Raw genomic sequence first — 20,466 nt, 5'->3', positions numbered from 1 at the left:
GTGAACAAAGGTATTTAAAAGAATAAGCAAAGCACATGCATAATGATTACATTTTATGAGTCAGAAAATAATCTTAACACTTACCTGTCAACACAACTTTTCCAGATACAAAGATAAGCAACACAATTCGTGGTTTTACCATTCTATAAATAAGACCAGGAAACAGTTCAGGCTCATAACTGTTAAGATGTAAAAGGAAAATGTTAAAAATAACACTATTCAGTTCCTTTCCCATAACGTGTAAGGCCCAGTATATTAAAGTGCATATTAAAGCAGATGTAAATAAGTTAGCTAGTTTATCGAAAACCTTTTAACAATCTTGATGAAAAGAGGGTCTTGGAGTGTCCTAGGTAATATCTTATGGAAATCAGAAACATAATTAATTTTTGGTCGTAACACTTTTTCAAGTGCAAGCCATCCTGGATGGTTATTAGAAATCGAGGTAACTTAGGGCATCTGATTTAATGTATCAAGATCTTGTTGGTTAAACATCTTTTCAGCCGGGCGGGGTGGCTCAAGCCTGTAATCCCAGCACTTTGGGAGGCTGAGGCGGGTGGATCACGAGGTCGAGAGATCGAGACCATCCTGGTCAACATGGTGAAACCCCGTCTCTACCAAAAATACAAAAAATTAGCTGGGCATGGTGGCACGTGCCTGTAATCCCAGCTACTCAGGAGGCTGAGGCAGGAGAATTGCCTGAACCCAGGAGGCGGAGGTTGCGGTGAGCCAAGATCGCGCCATTGCACTCCAGCCTGGGTAACAAGAGCGAAACTCCATCTCAAAAAATAAAATAAAAAAATAAAAAAATAAAAAAAATAAAAAAATAAAAATAAAAATAAAAATTAGCCAGGTATGGTGGCAGGGGCCTATAGTCCCAGCTACTCACAAGGCTGAGGCAAGAGAATCACTTGAACCTGGTGGGTGGAGGCTGCGGTGAGTGGAGATTATGCCACTTTATTCCAACCTGGGCAAAAGAGAAACTCTGTCTCAAAAAAAAAAAAAAAAAGAAAAATTAAAGAGGGAAAAATTATCATTGACAACTGTGGTAATGATTTTGACATAGAAAGATTGACAAAAAAAAAGTGCCTGGTAACAAAAGGAGATACTTGTGTTATTAAATGTTGACATACCAGTTGGCGGAACCTGGGGAAGTGAATGACCTTAAGGGTTTAACACAAGGCAAATTCGGCTGATAATCATAACTGAAGATGTGCCATGGTTCCCCACAGAGCTAGACAACCAGAGAGGCCTCATGTTAAAAGTTCAAACCTGCTAAGAGGTGTTTTTAACATTCTCTGTGTCAGGAATACACACTCTGGAGTTGTAATCCATAACCTGAGGCTGATGTGGAGAGGATGAGGGGGAGGCAAGAATGAGACTAGAAATAGACAGCTGTGGGAATACAAAGCAAGCTTCCTGGCCAGACAAAAAACAAAAAACCAAAAAAACAAAAGATGAGTGAGATCATAAAGCTGTCCCAGGAGGAAGACAGAACATGGATGAGCCCACTCTGTCTGATGTATTTTCACTGCCTACTGGCAACTCTTCCAGAAGCTGGTAATAACAAGGGGCATCTACTCTAGATTTAGATCTGCTCTGCAGGGAAGCATCGTTGGTGAAAAAGCAGTGAAGGGAAACTTGGGAATAACTACACACATCATTTTACAGCCCTGAATGGCCAGAAGGGAATGCTGAGTCTAATGTAGACACACAGCCTTAGAGTTCAGGCACAGCTCTTGCTAATGTACACTAAGCTGATTCATAGAAAAATAGCTGGAGGCTCGTGACTTGAGAGTCGGGAAGATAAGACAACCTAAGCACTGGGAGAAACAAAGGCTTTATTAGGAATCTGCAAATTACGCCAAGATTGAAGGAACAAAGATACCTAAAGAGTCAACATGTCTTGCATGGGGGAATGGGAGGACTTTATAGGATAAAGTCCTCAGATTTTTTAAAAATAGGATGTGTTTTAGGCATTGAATAGCATACAGTGAAAAAATTGAAAAAAGAAACCACAATCAAGAGAAAAACCACCACGTCAAAAGAAAAATAAGCATATCAGCCGGGCGCGGTGGCTCAAGCCTGTAATCCCAGCACTTTGGGAGGCTGAGGCGGGTGGATCATGAGGTCAAGAGATCGAGACCATCCTGGTCAACATGGTGAAACCCCGTCTCTACCAAAAAAAAAAAATACAAAAAATTAGCTGGGCATGGTGGTGCGTGCCTGCAATCCCAGCTACTCAGGAGGCTGAGGCAGGAGAATTGCCTGAACCCAGGAGGCGGAGGTTGCGGTGAGCCGAGATCGTGCCATTGCACTCCAGCCTGGGTAACAAGAGTGAAACTCCGTCTCAAAAAAAAAAAAAAAAAAAAAAAAAAAAAAAAAAAAAAAAAAAAGCATATCATAAAAGCTAAATCTCAAATCCCAAAATGAATGAAAATATTTTAGAAGAAAAAGCAATTTGTAACTTCCACTCAGATCACGTCTGAAAGGAAAACTAACAAATGTTAGGGAAAGTGCAGCAATATGATCCCTATCTACTCCATTAACAGGATAATCATTCAATGGCCAAGAAAGGCTAAAATGTTGGAACGAAGGGACATCAGTTCAAGCTTGACAAAGAGAATTTAAGAGCATCTGTGATTCTAACCTAGGTCAAGTACCCTAGCCTAGATGTATATATTGGTTAGTCGATGGATTTGGTGTTGAGTCAATCTCTTTCCCTGCTCTCTGAGGGCCTGGACTGGATGAGAGAACTACTGAAACAGCTAGGGGTGAAGTTTGAAGTCAGGAAGTCTAGAGACATTCCCTAGGGAAAGGAATATACCAAAGACAACACTGTGATGGGGGCTGCAGCTACACACACACACACACACACACACACACACACACACACACACACACACTCTCACTCTCTCTCTCTCTCTCTCTCTCATATAGGGGAAAAACTAGTTAGGACTTCTTTCTTGGAATGTGCTCCAGCCATTCTTTTCTCATCTTCTCTCCAATCCATTCTCCCCTCACCAGCTGTCAGCCGCTTCCTACTGGCCTAGTCCCTTTCACATGCCTTATCTCGCCAATGCCATTGCCAAGCTAAGTGTGTGCTTCTTTTTTTTTTTTTTTTTTTTTGAGACGGAGTTTCGCTCTTGTTACCCAGGCTGGAGTGCAATGGCGCGATCTCGGCTCACCGCAACCTCCGCCTCCTGGGTTCAGGCAATTCTCCTGCCTCAGCCTCCTGAGTAGCTGGGATTACAGGCACGCGCCACCATGCCCAGCTAGTTTTTTTGTATTTTTAGTAGAGACGGGGTTTCACCATGTAGACCAGGATGGTCTCGATCTCTCGACCTCGTGATCCACCCGCCTCGGCCTCCCAAAGTGCTGGGATTACAGGCTTGAGCCACCGCGCCCAGCCATGTGTGTGCTTCTTTTCTATGTGTATGCTTACAAATCTAAAGATCAGTGAATCTCAATGCATGGTCCTCTGACCAGCAGCACTGGTATTACCTTTGAGCTTTTTAGAAGCACAAATTCTAGCAAAATCCCTGGTGAAGAAGCCCAGCCAGGGATGTGGGCTTTAATAAGCTAAGTGATTGCTAAGCAATTTAAGTTTAAGAACCATGGTGGGGGGCGGGAGAAGAGAAAAAAAAAAAAGAAACATGATTTCAAAAGACCGGGCACATGTGGTAACCTATGAGGACCCAGGCATAGCATCTTAATATTTTCACTATTGTGTCCCCAGCTTTTAAAAAAATTCTCTGAAAGATACATTATATAAGCAACCTAAAACGTAACTTAAGTATCTTGGTAAACTCAAAGTTCAAGGTATAGAACTGTCATACCTACTGAACTGCTGATGGGTTAGCACCAAACCTTCCAGCCTGATGGGAAATTTCACATCACAGCTTCCAACCATGTTCTGAATTTTAAAATCGAGGAATCTGGCAGGGAACCCAAGCTTCTGCACCACGCGGGCATATTTTCTTGCTGCAAGTCGAGACTGCTCTTCACTGGGGAGGGGCAAATGTGTTTCAAGATGTTTTAATCACTACATTCTCTAAACTACAGGGATTGTATTGGATTGTTACTATTTGTACCATATTTATCTTTCAACGTATACTATGAAGCTGGAGGCTTTGTGAGGAGGACTTACTTCCCATACTTTGGTCCCTAGCACCTTGTAAAAGGTCTTATGCAATTGCATAGTTGTTGAACAGAATCATAAACAAATTTTTGTCTTCATTTGTCACCTATGAGGTAGTTTTTCTTTTTTCTTTTTTTTTTGAGACGCAGTTTCGCTTTTATTACCCAGGCTGGAGTGCAATGGCGCGATCTCGGCTCACCGCAACCTCCGCCTCCTGGGCTCAGGCAATTCTCCTGCCTCAGCCTCCTGAGTAGCTGGGATTACAGGCACGCGCCACCATGCCCAGCTAATTTTTTTATTTTTAGTAGAGACGAGGTTTCACCATGTTGACCGGGATGGTCTCGATCTCTTGACCTCGTGATCCACCCGCCTCGGCCTCCCAAAGTGCTGGGATGACAGGCTTGAGCCACCGCGCCCGGCCGTTTTTCTTTTATTTAATAGTTTGCTAAAACTATTCCAAGGGTTCTTAAAGTGTGTCCCCAGATCAGCAGCTTTACCTGGGAACTTGTTAGAAATGCAAAGTCCCAGGTTCCACCTCAGACATGCAGAAACTCTGGGGGTGGAACAGAGCAAAATGTCTTTTAACAAGCCCACTAGGTAACTGTGCTGCTCACTACAGTTTGGGAAGCATTCATCTCGTCTCCAAGTATGTCCCACTTAGAAGGGAACAACAGCCAGGCACGGTAGCTCACACCTGTCATCCCAGCACTTTGAGAGGCTGAAATGGATGAATCACCTGAGATCAGGAGTTTGAGACCAGCCTGACCATTAGGGTGAAACCTCATCTCTACTAAAAAGATTTTAAAAAATTAGCTGGGCGGGGCCGGGCACAGTGGCTCAAGGCTGTAATCCCAGCACTTTGGGAGGCCAAGGCGGGTGGATCATGAGGTCAAGAGATCGAGGTCAACATGGTGAAACCCCGTCTCTACTAAAATACAAAAAATCAGCTGGGCATGGTGGCATGTGCCTGTAATCCCAGCTACTCAGGAGGCTGAGGCAGGAGAATTGCCTGAAGCCAGGAGGCGGAGGTTGCGGTGAGCCGAGATGGCGCCATTGCACTCCAGCTTGGTTAACAAGAGCGAAACTCCGTCTCAAAAAAAAAAAAAAAAAAATAGCTGGGTGTGGTGGCGGGCGCCTGTAATCCCAGCTGCTTGGGAGGATGAGGCAGGAGAATGGCTTGAATCTGGGAGGCGGATTACAGTGAACTAAGATCACGGTGTTGTGCTCCAGCCTGGGCAACAAGAGTGAAACTCCCTCTCTAAACAAAGAAGAAGAAAAAAGAGAGAAGGAAACAAGAAAAAAATAAGGACACATGCACACACACACACACACACAAATCACATATAAGGAGGTAAGGTATGTGCTGACTGAGTGGCACAGACAAGGTATCACTTCCTGAGTCTTTATTGGACACATTGTCCAAAACAACCACATGAAAATACCTCAAAATCCACCTTGTTTTGCTTGGCTTTCTCACCCACTCTTCATTCAATTCATACTAAACACAAGAAGGATAGGAATTTGTCCTATTCTATGGCTATGTCCTTAAGTGTCTCTCCTTCTGTACCCCTAAATTTTTTTTTTTTTTTTTTTTTTTTTTGAGACGGAGTTTCACTCTTGTTACCCAGGCTGGAGTGCAATGGCGCGATCTCGGCTCACCGCAACCTCCGCCTCCTGGGTTCAGGCAATTCTCCTGCCTCAGCCTCCTGAGTAGCTGGGATTACAGGCACGTCCCACCACGCCCAGCTAATTTTTGGTATTTTTAGTAGAGACGGGGTTTCACCATGTTGACCAGGATGGTCTCGATCTCTCGACCTCGTGATCCACCCACCTCGGCCTCCCAAAGTGCTGGGATTACAGGCTTGAGCCACTGCACCCGGCCTTGTACCCCTAAATTTTTATCAGAGCATGTGAAGTCCTCAGAGGTGAGGCTTCATTTCTGTTTAGGTATTTTTCAACTGTTACTGCAGAAACAAAACAGCAGGTAGCAACACATGGCCGGTGAATCAGGTGAATTCCACCGCTCATGGCTTGGCCCTATTTTTAGGCTGTAAATCAGAAACACCTGAAAGAAAAGCCAGTTTGAACTTGTTTGTCTGGACCAAAGCAAGTGTTTGATTCTCTTCTCCAGATCCTTCACCAACACTGCCCGCTCTCGTGTATTCATTACTTCATATACGTGTCACTTCATTTAATGTTGATTCTCCTCACTCTTTAAAAAAAAAAAAAAATTTGTTTTGTTTTTTTGTTTTTTTTTTAAGAGCTTGGGTTTTGCTCTGTTACTCAGGTAGGAGTGCAGTGGCGCAACCATAGCTCACTGTGCCCTTGTTCTGTGCTCCAGTGATTCTCCTGCCTCAGCCTCCTAAGTAGCCTGCAGGGACAGGCACCACCACGCCTGCCTAACTTTTTGTAGGGACAGGGTCTTGCTGTCTTCTCCAGGCTGGGTTCAAACTCCAGGGCTCAAGTGATCCTCCCCACCTCAGCCTTCCAACTTGCTGGGATTACAGGTGTGAGCCACTGCACGTGGGCTATCTGCTGATCCTCCGTCTAGTCACTATATTGACTACAGGTGCACAGCACTGCCGTTGGCTCTCTCCACCCAATTCTCACTCCTGAAATGTCCTTAGCAAGTCCATGTCCCCAGATTAGCAGTGTAATAAACTTTCCATTTCGACCAACTACATTTTGCCTAACTGATCTATTACATTTCCCATAATGTAAATACATTCAAATTTCAAGTTCGCATAGTCCTGTAGGTTCTTGGGATATCAGCTGTGATAATCTAAGGACGCAGAAGTTTCTATCAAAACAGCTAGCAGTTGAAAGTTTGCATACATGTTCATTGTACATACATTAGAAAATAGTTAAAATCTTAAAATCTCACCTGTAGTGATGTTAACAATCTAAATTTGATATTCTGCACTTTTCCTGTGCAAACACAGGTATTCCCTCATACTCTTGGTATTACAACTAAAGAGAATAGGTTTGGATAAAATGTTGGAGATAATACTAGCACCTCTTATTAACCAAATTCTCATACTCCCTATCAAAAACTTCAAAACCAAATATATTTGGATAGCAAGTATCTCTTATTACCTGGACTCACTATCAAACTTCCACTATCAGATTTTAGAAACCAAATAAATTCAGATAAGACAAGACACTCCGGAATGTGAGTAATATGTAACATGAGCGCATTTCACAATAAAAGTTTGATAACAAACATCATTTAGTTGCTTACTTCTCCATCCCCACTCCAACTTAATACAATGTGGCCACCCTATCAGCTCAGTATGTGTGTGTATGTGACTAACACAATTTCAGTTTATGACTTCAAATTAAAAACCTATTATTAAATTAGGTTTTCCCTGTTCTAATGCAGAAATGAACACTGTTAAAGATATCTGGCATGACTGTACAATAATCACTTTAAAATGGAGATTCCTGGCCGGGCGCAGTGGCTCAAGCCTGTAATCCCAGCACTTTGGGAGGCCGAGGCGGGTGGATCACGAGGTCAAGAGATCGAGACCATCCTGGTCAACATGGTGAAACCCCGTCTCTACTAAAAATACAAAAAATTAGCTGGGCATGGTGGCGCGTGCCTGTAATCCCAGCTACTCAGGAGGCTGAGGCAGGAGAATTGCCTGAACTCAGGAGGCGGAGGTTGCGGTGAGCCGAGATCGTGCCATTGCACTCCAGCCTGGGTAACAAGAGCGAAACTCCGTCTCAAGAAAAAAAAAAAAAAAAAAAGGAGATTCCTGGGATCAAACTAAGAGAGAGTCCAGAAATGTACTCAGACACATGTGAAGAACTTGATGTAAAAACAGGTAGTGGGAAACGTGGTAACAATTGATTCTTCAATTAAGGTATCTGAGTACCGACTGATTATTTGGGCAAAATAATTACCTTACATTGAAATAAAATTCCAGATCTGCTCTGTTCAATTAATATAACTTAAATTCAGTCGCTTGGTTATTTTAGCTGTATTTCAAGTGCTCAATAACCACATATGAGTAGTGGCTACACCACAGCATTAAACAGTGCAGATATAGAATATCTCCATCTAGAGAAAGCACTAGATGAATCAAAATACCAGCTATCCTTTTCCCAAAACAAAGCAGTATCTGAAAATGACTGGAAAAATATAGTAAAGTCAGTATTTGGGCCTGGCATGGTTGCTCATGCCTGCAATCCTAGCACTTTGGGAGGCTGAGGTGGACAGACCACCTGAGGTCAGGAGTTTGAGACCACCTTGGCCAACATGGCAAAACCCCATCTCTACTAAAAATAAAAAAATTAGCTGGGCTTGGTGGTGGGTGCCTGTAATCCCAGCTACTTCGGAGGCTGAGGCAGGGCAATCACTTAAACCCGGGAGGCAGAGGTTGCAGTGAGCTGAAATTGTGCCATTGCACTCCAGCCTGGGCAACAAGAGTGAAACTCCATTAAAAAAAAAAAAAAGAGGCCGGGCGCGGTGGCTCAAGCCTGTAATCCCAGCACTTTGGGAGGCCAAGGCGGGCGGATCACGAGGTCAAGAGACCAAGACCATCCTGGTCAACATGGTGAAACTCCGTCTCTACTAAAAATACAAAAAATTAGCTGGGCATGGTGGCGTGTGCCTGTAATCCCAGCTACTCAGGGGGCTGAGGCAGGAGAATTGCCTGAACCCAGGAGGCGGAGGTTGCGGTGAGCCGAGATCGCGCCATTGCACTCCAGCCTGGGTAACAAGAGCGAAACTCCGTCTCACACAACAACAAAAAAAAAAAAAAAAAAAAAAAAAAGAAGAAGAAAAGAAAAAAAGTCAGTATTTATTTAATATTGTGCACGAATGCCTTAAGGGGAAAGCCAAAAGTAGAAATAAATAAAAATGGGATCAAATGACTATACCCTCCAATATTTGTGTTAAAAAAAGAAAAAAACCCACCATTGGCCAGATGTGGTACCTTATGCCTATAATCTCAGCACTTTGGGAGATTAAGGTAGGAGGACTACTTGAGCCCAGGAGTTTGAGACCAGCCTGGGCAACATGGTGAAACCCTGTCTCTACAAAAAAAAAAAAAAAAAGAAAATTAGCCAGGCCTAGTGAGTGCATGCCTGTGATCCTAGCTACTTGGGAGGCCGAGCTGGAAGGATGGCTTCAGCCCGGTCGGTAGAGCTTGAAGTGAGCGGAGATCTCACCACTGTACGTCATCCTGGACAACAGAATGAGACCCTGTCTCCAAAAAACAAACAAACAAACAAACCACACCATAAAACACTATGAAGAGTGATCTGAGAAAAAAATATTTACAGTAGGCCGGGCGCCATGGCTCACGCCTATAATCCCAGCACTTTGGGAGGCCGAGGCGGGTGGATAACGAGGTCAAGAGATCGAGACCATGCTCGTCAATATGGTGAAACCCCGTCTCTACTAAAAATACAAAAAAAATAGCTGGGCATGGTGGCTTGCGCCTGTAGTCCCAGCTACTCAGGAGGCTGAGGCAGGAGAATTGCTTGAACCCAGGAAGTGGAGGTTGCGATGAGCCGAGATCGCACCATTGCATTCCAGCCTAGGTAACAAGAGCGAAACTCCATCTCAAAAAAAAAAAAAAAAAAATATATATATATATATATATAGATATCTATATATATATACAGTATAAAATGGTTAAAATAGTTAAACACAAAAACAAAAGATAAATATCTCCATAGATAATTGGGCAAAAGACATAGCAATTCCTGTGATTCTAAAAAGTTATTTAATCTCACTAGTAAATCAAAGAAGTTAAAAACATAACTTTTTGCCAATCAATTTAGCAAATATAAAAAGAATATTGACAGCGTTCATACGATAAAATGAACAAGTTAGTACATTTCTACAGCAAGAAATTGGCACAACCTTTCAGGAAAACAATTTGCTTCTCATCTTTTAACCGACAGGAGAGAACGGGCTCTCTCACTAGAGAGTTACAGTGAAAGAATACCCATCAACACAGGGCTTCCTCTGCATGAGATCCAGGAGAGAGGAGGTTTTAAGGGATGCCTCCTGAGTTAATATTCAAGCTAATGGTCAAGGAATGTGTAATTTAGCTCTTTTAGAAAGTTCTAGCCATTTATCTGCAATGAGAAAAATTCACAATAACTACTTCCCCAGGCATATAACAAACTTTATCATTACTTTACCTTTAAAAAAATTCACCTTAGAAACAAGTTGTGACAACATGGTTAAGTTCCCTCGGCTTAACAGGATAAACTGTAAAATGGGGCTATGTCAGTATTTTATTTTTTTTTACTAGAGACAGAGTCTTGCTCTGTAACTCAGACTGTAGTACAGTGGTATGATCATAGCTCACTGCCACCCTCAAACTCCTGGGCTCAAGTGATCCTCCCAAGTAGCTAGGACTACAGGCATGCACCACCACATCCAGCTGTTTTTTAGTTTTTTTAAAACAGAGATGGAGCCTCACTATGTTGCCTGTATCAGTCTTCAACTCCTGGGCTCAAGCAATCCTCCTGCTTAGGCCTCCCAAAGTGCTGGGATTATGGGTGTGAGCCAACCGTGTCTGGCCCAAGTCAGTATTGTAAGACTGTTTTTAACCCGCAATGTGACATTTCATTGAATAAAGTCTTCAGCAGAGAAAGGCCTTTTGCCTCTACTCTGTGCTTTAGCACATTAATTCTATGCTTCCTTGTTTTAGTACTAAATTGTTTCTCTGGTAAGGGTGAAGGGATGACTCCTCATACCTTCTGGCTCCTGTGCAGACCATCTTCCCAGAGCTAAATATAAGGGCTGTTGTCCTGGGCTCTCGGATCCTCATGATGACAGCAGCAAATCTCTATACCCAGAAACCAAAAGAGAATCAGACTCTGCTAGGAGTTAACATTATCCCAGTTGTAAAGCTGAGCTGGATACGAAAATCTCAAAGAAACAGATTGGATGGGAAAACTTAATGTCTCGTCTATTCTCGCTACATTAAGGTTGACAAAAATAATGATGATTCTAAAATGTACTTATTAACAGGTAAAAATAGTACCAGTAACTGCTAGAATTTGAAGGCCTGTTATGTTTCAGTTCCTATTTATCCTTGTGATAGGATGAACTTGGGTTCATTATTATCCTCATCTAGGGCTCAGGGAAAACAAGTAGCTATTTAATCTCCAATATTACACAGAAAATGGTAAAGTTAAGATTCAAAACCCAAACTTGTCAGATTCTCTGGTTTTTACTTTGACATACTTCTTTTCTTTTGATGAATCTTTGGTTTGTTTCATTTTTCATTTTTTTTTTTTTTTTTTTTAAAGATGGGGTTTCACCATGTTAATCAGGCTGGTCTTGAACTCCCGACCTCAGGTGATCCGCCCGCCTTGGCCTCCAAAGTGCTTGGATTACAGGCATGAGCCACCATGCCCGGCCTTTTAATGAATCTTTGGGGGCGGGCTGGGGGGAAGCATGTTAAAGGCTCACCAAGACTCTATAATGTACTGAAAAGCAACCAAAATGCATTAGAGTCATAATATGATAGGCATGCTAAAGATGACTGACAGCAGTTGATGTCAAGTTCTTGCCTCCTATAGTTCTCAGTGTCATCCAAGACCAGCAGCATCAGCAAGCCCTCCAGGTGATGCTGACACATGGACCTGTCATCAAACGATCTGCTCCTATACAGACACTCTCTTCACCCCAACTCCTCTCCCTGATTAAGCTGGGAAGGAAACGGGTGGGTACTAGCTTACAGGCCAAGCCAGAATTTCTTTGGGTATCAAGCACAAGTTCAGAGAGATCCTCTACACTTCATCCCCAGCCCTGCCTACCCCTAACCCCTCATCCAAAATGAAGGGTGTGCTGAGGATGGTGGACAAAAGTTGCTGGAAATGCTTTTTTTTTTTTTTTTTTGAGACGGAGTTTCGCTCTTGTTACCCAGGCTAGAGTGCAATGGCACGATCTCGGCTCACCGTAACCTCCGCCTCCTGGGTTCAGGCAATTCTCCTGCCTCAGCCTCCTGAGTAGCTGGGATTACAGGCATGTGCCACCATGCCCAGCTAATTTTTTGTATTTTTAGTAGAGACGGGGTTTCACCATGTTAACCAAGATGGTCTCGATCTCTCGACCTCGTGATCCATCTGCCTCGGCCTCCCAAAGTGCTGGGATTACAGGTTTGAGCCACCGAGCCCGGCTAAATGCTGATTGTTTAATAAGGTGACCACAGCTGCAGCTGTGAGGGTCTTAGCTCATCTTTGTGCATCTGTTCTCACCACTGTCAGCTGTATGAAATATCAAAAGGAAAGCTTTATTGTATTCGGGTAACATTCAGGTAATATTTAAATTCAGATGTCAGCAACAGTACTACCACCACAGCAAAAACAAATACTTAATACATAAATGCTGATGCCTGCCAGGTCTCTAGGTTCCTAGGAATGTGACCTTTTTTTTTATCCAATTCCATAGATCCTCCATCACCTAAGCCAGAGAACTTTTTCCCAGTAGGAAGCAGGTGTTACTCATCTTTGTATCCCTGAATCTTCATTTAGTAAGTAGGAGATTCAACTTTATATTTTAGGCAATTTAGCTTTCTCAGTAAGAATTGTAAATGGAAAGATAGGTTAGTATCAGGTAGCTAGGATAACATTTAGCAAAAATTATTTCCAAAAATATGATGGCATTTTAATAAAGTTCACATCCCAATAGTCAGGTGGAAAATTACAGTCATACCGAAAAATCTTTTTGAATGACAAGGGAAAGAGCTTATCTCCAAGGAAGTGCTCCATTACTTCTTTATTCAGCATAAAAAATGAGATTATTTTTAATCACTCAAAAGAGTATGATATTAAACTTGAGTTACCAAAAGCTTTTCCAGTGACAATTTTTTAAGGAAAAAACAGAGGAATTAGTCAATGTCATGATATGAAGAAAAGTAAATCTAAAGAGAAGCTAATTGTTGAAAGGAATACTGAGAAATCTTACCTTTGGGTTATATTCTGCATTTTTTGCATGCAAAGCTATTTTCTTGAGATCCAACTTACAGGCCAGGTTTACAGTGGAAACTATATTCCTGAAGAAATAAGTCTGTTTAGATAAGTTTATCAGATAACAAACAGAAAAGAAAAAAGAAAAGAAAAAGACAAAAACAACTTGTTTTCTCATTTCTTTCTTTTTTTTTTTTTTGAGACGGAGTTTCACTCTTGTTACCCAGGCTGGAGTGCAATGGCACGATCTTGGCTCACCGCAACCTCCGCCTCCTGAGTTCAGGCAATTCTCCTGCCTCAGCCTCCTGAGTAGCTGGGATTACAGGCACGCGCCACCATGCCCAGCTAATTTTTTGTATTTTTAGTAGAGATGGGGTTTCACCATGTTGAGCAGGATGGTCTCGATCTCTCGACCTTGTGATCCACCTGCCTCGGCCTCCCAAAGTGCTGGGATTACAGGCTTGAGCCACCGCGCCCGGCTGTTTTCTCATTTCTTATGTTACACCTTAGCAATTTCCTAGGGGGAGACTTATTCCAAATGTGAAATAAATGGTAACATGGTTCCTAGTAAAATGTAAAATTCCAAAGTGAAATGCTAAAATAGCCTTTCCTAAAATTTCATGACTAGCTGCTAAAATTAAGTTTTAGCTCTTTTTTCAAAACAATGCCTCAATATATAAATTACAATTCTGAATTAATTTGCAAATCAAACTCAATTTTACATCTTTATATCCTTGGTGTTTATCCAACCCTACTCACAATTCTCAGCAACTTCAGTGCTTTAGTATAAACAATATAATCCTAATAATGTGTCTATTAATCTTTATCTCCCTTCTGCCCATCATAGAGGATCAAGAATTAGTGCTTCACCTTATAACCAGACTGTCTAAAGCCACAATCCATTTATTTGTTTTTTTGTTTGTTTGTTTTTTTTTTTTTTTTTTTTTTGAGATGGAGTTTTGCTCTTGTTGCCCAGGCTGGAGTGCAATGGTGCGATCTCGGCTCGCTGCAACCTTCGCCTCCTGGGTTCAGGCAATTCTCCTGCCTCAGCCTCCTGAGTAGCTGGGATTATAGGCACACGCCACCATGCCCAGCTAATTTTTAGTATTTTTAGTAGAGACGGGGTTTCACCATGTTGACCAGGATGGTCTCGATCTCTCGACCTCGTGATCCACCCGCCTCGGCCTCCCAAAGTGCTGGGATTACAGGCTTGAGCCATCGCGCCCGGCCAGCCACAATCCATTTAGAACTGATAAAACAGCCGGGCGCGGTGGCTCAAGCCTGTAATCCCAGCACTTTGGGAGGCCGAGGCGGGTGGATCACGAGGTCGAGAGATCGAGACCATCCTGGTCAACATGGTGAAACCCCGTCTCTACTAAGGATACAAAAAATTAGCTGGGCATGGTGGCACGTGCCTGTAATCCCAGCTACTCAGGAGGCTGAGGCAGGAGAATTGCCTGAGCCCGGGAGGCGGAGGTTGCGGTGAGCCGAGATCGCGCCATTGCACTCCAGCCTGGGTAACAAGAGCGAAACTCCGTCTCAAAAAAAAAAAAAAAAAAAAAGAACTGATAAAACAAAGAATTATGAAATCTGTAGTTCTTTTCCCTACATTATTATCCTGAAATTAGTTATCTCATTCAGGAATATAAAACGTATACCCAATGTGCTCAATTAAAACAAAAATAAAAACTTACTGTAGTTGAGGTACAATTCCACAACACTCTGAAACAGAGGTCACCGGTGACATGGGAGTTATGGATGCCAGAGGCAAGGAGTTGGAGTCTGGTTTCTCAGGAGAGGCCTGGACCAAGTCAGTATCACTAGGGTGCCGCTGTGAATGAGGATTTGACAAACTGGGGCTGTTTAAGCCCAGCCCAATGTCCTGTTCACTGGATGATGGCAACCTACTTTGTTGACTTTGGCTTTCAGAATTTTCTTTAGTTTCATGTTTGCTTCCAATTACAGGCTGGTCTTTATCTTCTTGGGTAAGTTCATCTGGTAGGAAGCTAAGATCCACAGGTGAGAAACCACCAGATGTTTCTTTGACTTCAGGGTTCAAATTAAATGCAGTCTCTGGATTGGATGCATTCAGCATGTACATATCATAAGGTACAACTGGGCTGAACAGGGGAGACCTGGGTGGGGCAAGGCCATCCTAGGCAGTTCCCAAAACAGACAGACAAAAACACAAGAGAGAGAGGAGCATGTTACACAAAAGAGGTATCACTATGGTAGGCACTGTATTCAGTGTAAGAGGCAGTACAAGATTGCTTATATTCGTGCACTGCTTCTTTCTAGAAAATGCCATTAAGATTCTATTACAGGCTAGGTGTGGTAGCTCATGCCTGTAATCCCAGCACTTTGGAAGGCCCAGGCAGGTGGATGGCTTGAGGCTAGGAGTTTGAGATAGCCTGGCCAACATGGTGAAACCATATCTCTACTAAAAATACAAAAATTAGCCAAGCATGGTAGTGCATGCCTGTAATCCCAGCTACTGGGGAGGCTGAGGCACGAGAATCTCTTGAACCCTGGAGATGGAGGTTGAAGTGAGCCAAGATCGTGCCACTGCACTCCAGCCTGGGCAACAGAGCTAGATTCCTTCTAAAAAAGATTCTATTATAATAACAGCACATTTAATGGAAACAGGAGAGTGTATTTTTTAATGAAGAAAAAGCATTCTTCATCAACTATCTTCACTACCTTGGTTAGATCCCTAGTATGTTGCTACTCTCTAACTCCAGTTTGCAATAGAGGCAATTGAGCAACCATGCTCTAAATTGTTGTACACTTTGAAGAGAATATACTGCACTATTTAATTACAAACTTTAGTTGATTCAACTTTGAAATAATTTTGACTTTCTAAATTATATTTAAAATAGAATAGGCCGGGCGCGGTGGCTCAAGCCTGTAATCCCAGCACTTTGGGAGGCCGAGGCGGGTGGATCATGAGGTCAAGAGATCGAGACCATCCTGGTCAACACGGTGAAACCCCGTCTCTACTAAAAATACAAAAAATTAGCTGGGCATGGTGGCGCGTGCCTATAATCCCAGCTACTCAGGAGGCTGAGGCAGGAGAATTGCCTGAACTCAGGAGGCGGAGGTTGCGGTGAGCCGAGATCGCGCCATTGCACTCCAGCCTGGGTAACAAGAGCGAAACTCCGTCTCAAAAAAATAAAAAATAAAAAAAAATAAAATAAAATAGAATAAATGAAGTTTAAGATATAATTGAATGCTAATCAAGACTTGCTAAAGACCCACTGTTATTACTTCTAGGCAAAGGCCTAAGAATTATTGTAATGTTCTAGTTACAAGAATTTACAACAGGAAGAATGAAACTGAAACTTAAACGGTAAGAATAGTTTAAATCAGTGTATTTTTGGCACAGGAGAGGCTGCCGAACTCCCATTACCAAGCTACAAAGAGAATGAGGTGTGCACCTGAGGGAAGCAACTAATTAAAATTCATGGGCTTTATTATGGGGAAAAATCGATTACCTCGATCAATGCATTACCACCTGCTTCACCCAAGTCGCAAACCTGGATTCCAGATTTTGAGCACTGCTTGCAGGAGAAACTCAAAAAGATCCTATTTCTTTTCTGACAGCTGAAGGGTCAGGAATGCACTGTGTTGTATATTCTCAGAGACAATGCTATTTCAGCTAACATACACATATCCGGCTAGAGCCTGTTGGAGTGTTCTGTTATGACAAGTCCAGCAGGTGGCAGGGGTGACTAATTGTTTAAAGAAAGCACTTTGAAGAAAAAAAAAAAATCAAGCTATTCTCTTGAAATAAGATATTTTTACTTCTATTTCATTTTGAGTATGTGATAAGCTCCCATCTTTCCCCACCCTCAAACCACAGAGTGGTCTTAAGAAAAGTGAGATGAAGGCCAGGCGCAGTGGCTCAAGCCTGTAATCCCAGCACTTTGGGAAGCCGAGGCGGGTGGATCACGAGGTCAAGAGATGGAGGCCATCCTGGCCAACGTGGTGAAACCCCGTCTCTACTAAAAATACAAAAAAATTAGCTGGGCATGGTGGCGCGTGCCTGTAATCCCAGCTACTCAGGAGGCTGAGGCAGGAGAATTGCCTGAACCCAGGAGGCGGAGGTGGCGGTGAGCCGAGATCGCGCCATTGCACTCCAGCCTGGGCAACAACAGTGAAACTCCGTCTCAAAAAAAAAAAAAAAAAGAAAAAAGATAAAGAAAAGTGAGATGAGGATACTGGGCCCTGATTCCACTGCAGGGTTCCTTGGCCTCACCTGTCCCAGATGGAAAGCATCTCCTCGGGCAATTTACGCTAAAGCTCCAAAGCTGCAACCCTCAGTGTGTCTTTTCCCCTTCCCCATCATGGTATTTTATCAGGGAACAAAACTAAACTTAAACAAGAATGTAAGGCAATGGCGAGGAGACGTTGAAGGAAGATGTTTTATGGCAGTGGAACCTTGACGGTGTCCCTGCAGGCTCTGCCTATAGGGACAGGCCTCAGAGGACGTCTGGGTAGCATGTTCAGTGAATCACGAGTCATTTTTTGTTAAACTGTATCCACTCATCTTTCTCAGAACCTTTCCGGCTTGAGCTCTTTGCTGTGTTAAATGCTAGGGAAAGTCACCATTTCTACCTCAGTACTGAGCATCGTCTTTATAAAAAATTCTCCCACCAAAAAAAAAAAGTTGCCATCTTGCAGGTTTTTTTAAAAGGCTCTTTTCTACAATATTTGATGCTGAAGATCTTTATTTTTTTTCACTCTGTTACCCAGGCTGGAGTGCAGTGGCGTCATCTTGACTCACTGCAACCTTCGCCTCCCGGGTTCTAGCAATTCTCCTGCCTTATCCTCCCCATTAACTTAGCTATAGGCAACTGCCACCACCATGGCTAATAAAAAAAAAATTTTTTTTTAAACTTTTATTTATTTTTTGAGACGGAGTTTCGCTCTTGTTACCCAGGCTGGAGTGCAATGGCGCAATCTCGGCTCACCGCAACCTCCACCTCCTGGGTTCAGGCAATTCTCCTGCCTCAGCCTCCTGAGTAGCTGGGACTACAGCCACGCGCCACCATGCCCAGCTAATTTTTTGTAGTTTTAGTAGAGACGGGGTTTCACCATGTTGACCAGGATGGTCTCGATCTCTTGACCTCGTGATCCACCCGCCTCGGCCTCCCAAAGTACTGGGATTACAGGCTTGAGCCACCACACCTGGCCTTTTTTTTTTTTTTTTTTTTTTTTTATGACAAAGTCTTGCTCTGTTACCCAGGCCAGAGTGCAGTGCCGTGATCTTGGCTCACTGAAGCCTGCCTCCCGGGTTCAAGCGATTCACCTGCTTCAGCATCCTGAGTAGCTGAGACTACAGCCACTCACCACCATGCCCAGCTAATTTTTCTACTTTTAGTAGAGACGGGGTTTTCCCATGGTGGCCAGGATGGTCTCAATTTCCTGACCTTGTGATCAGCTGGCCTTGACCTCCCAAAGTGCTGGGATTACAGGCATGAGCCACCACAACTGGTCTTTGTAATCTTAGTAGAGGCAAAGTTTCACCATGTTGCCCAGTCTGTTCTGGATCTCCTGACCTCAAATGATCCACCCACATCTGCCTCCCAAAGTGCTGGGTTTACAGGCATGAGCCACCGTGCCCTGCCTGACTTTAAAGATTTTTAATTTTAAAGTCTTAAAAGTAGCTGGGTGCGGTTGCTCAAGCCTGTAATCCCAGCACTTTGGGAGGCCGAGGCGGGTGGATCATGAGGTCAAGAAATCAAGACCATCATGGTCAACATGGTGAAACCCCGTCTCTACTAAAAATACAAAAAATTAGCTGGGCATGGTGGCACGTGCTTGTAATCCCAGCTACTCAGGAGGCTGAGGCAGGAAAATTGCCTGAACCCAGGAGGTGGAGGTTGGGGTGAGCTGAGATCGCGCCATTGCACTCCAGCCTGGGTAACAAGAGCCAAAATCAGTCTCAAAAAAAAAAAAAAAAAAAAAGTCTTAAAAGTGATTTTAAAAAAAAGCCACAGGTGTTTGCAGTTCACATTTGGCAAATCCTGCGACCCCAAGCTCCACCAGAAACTTGACTTCTCAGGGAGGTCCAGTACTGGCATCCATGCTGCATGGGACAGGGGTCTCTATTTCCCCATCAAAGCAAAAGCCCTTGGGAACCCGAAGTCGCTACAGCAAGCACGAAGCACTCTCTGTGCGTGTCCTTTAGAATCAGGCTGGGGGCCAGGTGCAGTGGCTCATGCCTGAAATTCCAACCCTTCGGGAGGCCGAGGCAGGTAGATGACTTGAGGTCAGGTTTTGGAGACCAGCCTGAGTAACAAGGCAAAACGCCGCCTTTACTAAAAACACAAAAATTAGTTGGGCGTGGTGGCAGGTGCCTGTAATCCCAACTACTCAGGCTGAGGCACGAGAATCACTTGGACGCGGGAGGCGGAGGTTGCAGTGAGCTGAGATGACGCCATTGCACTCCAGTCTGGGCGACAGAGCAAGACTCCATTTCAGAATGAATGAATAAATAGACAAACCAAAAACCAAACAACCTGGGATGAGCCTTGTAGTCTGGTAACTGAGAGCACGGTTCTGGATGGCACTAGAGCGAGACTCCATCTCAGAATCAATCAATCCAAAACCAAAACAACCCGGGATGGGCCTCGTTATCTGGTGACTGAGGGCACGGTTCTGGCTTCGCACTAGACGAAGTTCGAGCTCTGTTCGGCAACCTTGGGCAAATTATTTTACTTTTCGAAGCTCCTGCCCTTCAACTGTAAGGCGTGGAAAACCAAGAGTCGCTGAGTTTTCAGAGAACGCAGGCAAAGCCCTTGGCACACAGGACCCGGCGGGACCTGGGCCCTAACTCTGGGACAGTGGCGGCAGCCTCACCTGAGCGGCGCACTGGTTCAGGTAAAGCTCCAGGTAGGTCTCCTCCTCCTCCATGGACAGAAATCCCACTGTCGTGGGTGAGGGCGGCGGCGGATACCGTGTTAAGCACGGAGCTAGCAGCCTCGGAGCCCGCTCGGGCCGGGGTGCAGACGCCATTTATGAGCCTGGGACCGCGAGCCGGGGCGGTGCCTGGCCCACGCTCCTGCAGAGGGCGCCGGAGAAGCGAGGGGCGAGATGCGGAACTCACCGCCCGCCCGTGGGCGCTGGGAAGCGGAGGGGGGCTGGGGTGGGCCGCAGAGGGGCGCCTCGCTTGGGGGCAGTCACCCCACTCCGTCTGCACCTGGGAAGCGCCTGGGCCTGCAGATTTGATTTCTTTCGATATCTGCAATATGGACTTAGCTTCCGGGAGGGAAGTTCTCGGTGCAAGTTGCATGAAAAGTGAGCGCGTTGTACAGTGAGAAAAAAAAGGGATTTTTTTTTTTTTTTTTTTAAATTTAAATCCTGGGTTTCCACTCTGTCGCCAA

General features: G+C 44.0%; 1 protein-coding gene across 1 annotated transcript in view; it reads right to left on the bottom strand.

Annotated features, from left to right (window-relative positions):
- TBPL2 (TATA-box binding protein like 2) overlaps positions 1-20,098 on the bottom strand; it is a 34,588-nt gene extending 14,490 nt beyond the window's left edge. The window contains exons 1-6 of the mRNA XM_039469231.2: positions 19,943-20,098; positions 14,773-15,233; positions 13,077-13,164; positions 10,859-10,950; positions 3,837-4,004; positions 85-179 (exon numbers count right to left, since the gene is read on the bottom strand). Coding sequence (XP_039325165.2) covers positions 85-179; positions 3,837-4,004; positions 10,859-10,950; positions 13,077-13,164; positions 14,773-15,233; positions 19,943-20,098 — 1,060 coding nt within the window. The remainder of the gene's footprint in view (positions 1-84; positions 180-3,836; positions 4,005-10,858; positions 10,951-13,076; positions 13,165-14,772; positions 15,234-19,942) is intronic.
- Between the last annotated feature and the right edge of the window lie 368 nt (positions 20,099-20,466).

This window comes from Saimiri boliviensis, chromosome 2 (assembly GCF_048565385.1).
Source record: "Saimiri boliviensis isolate mSaiBol1 chromosome 2, mSaiBol1.pri, whole genome shotgun sequence".
Taxonomy (NCBI): domain Eukaryota; kingdom Metazoa; phylum Chordata; class Mammalia; order Primates; family Cebidae; genus Saimiri; species Saimiri boliviensis.
This window is presented reverse-complemented; position numbering and strand designations above follow the sequence as displayed.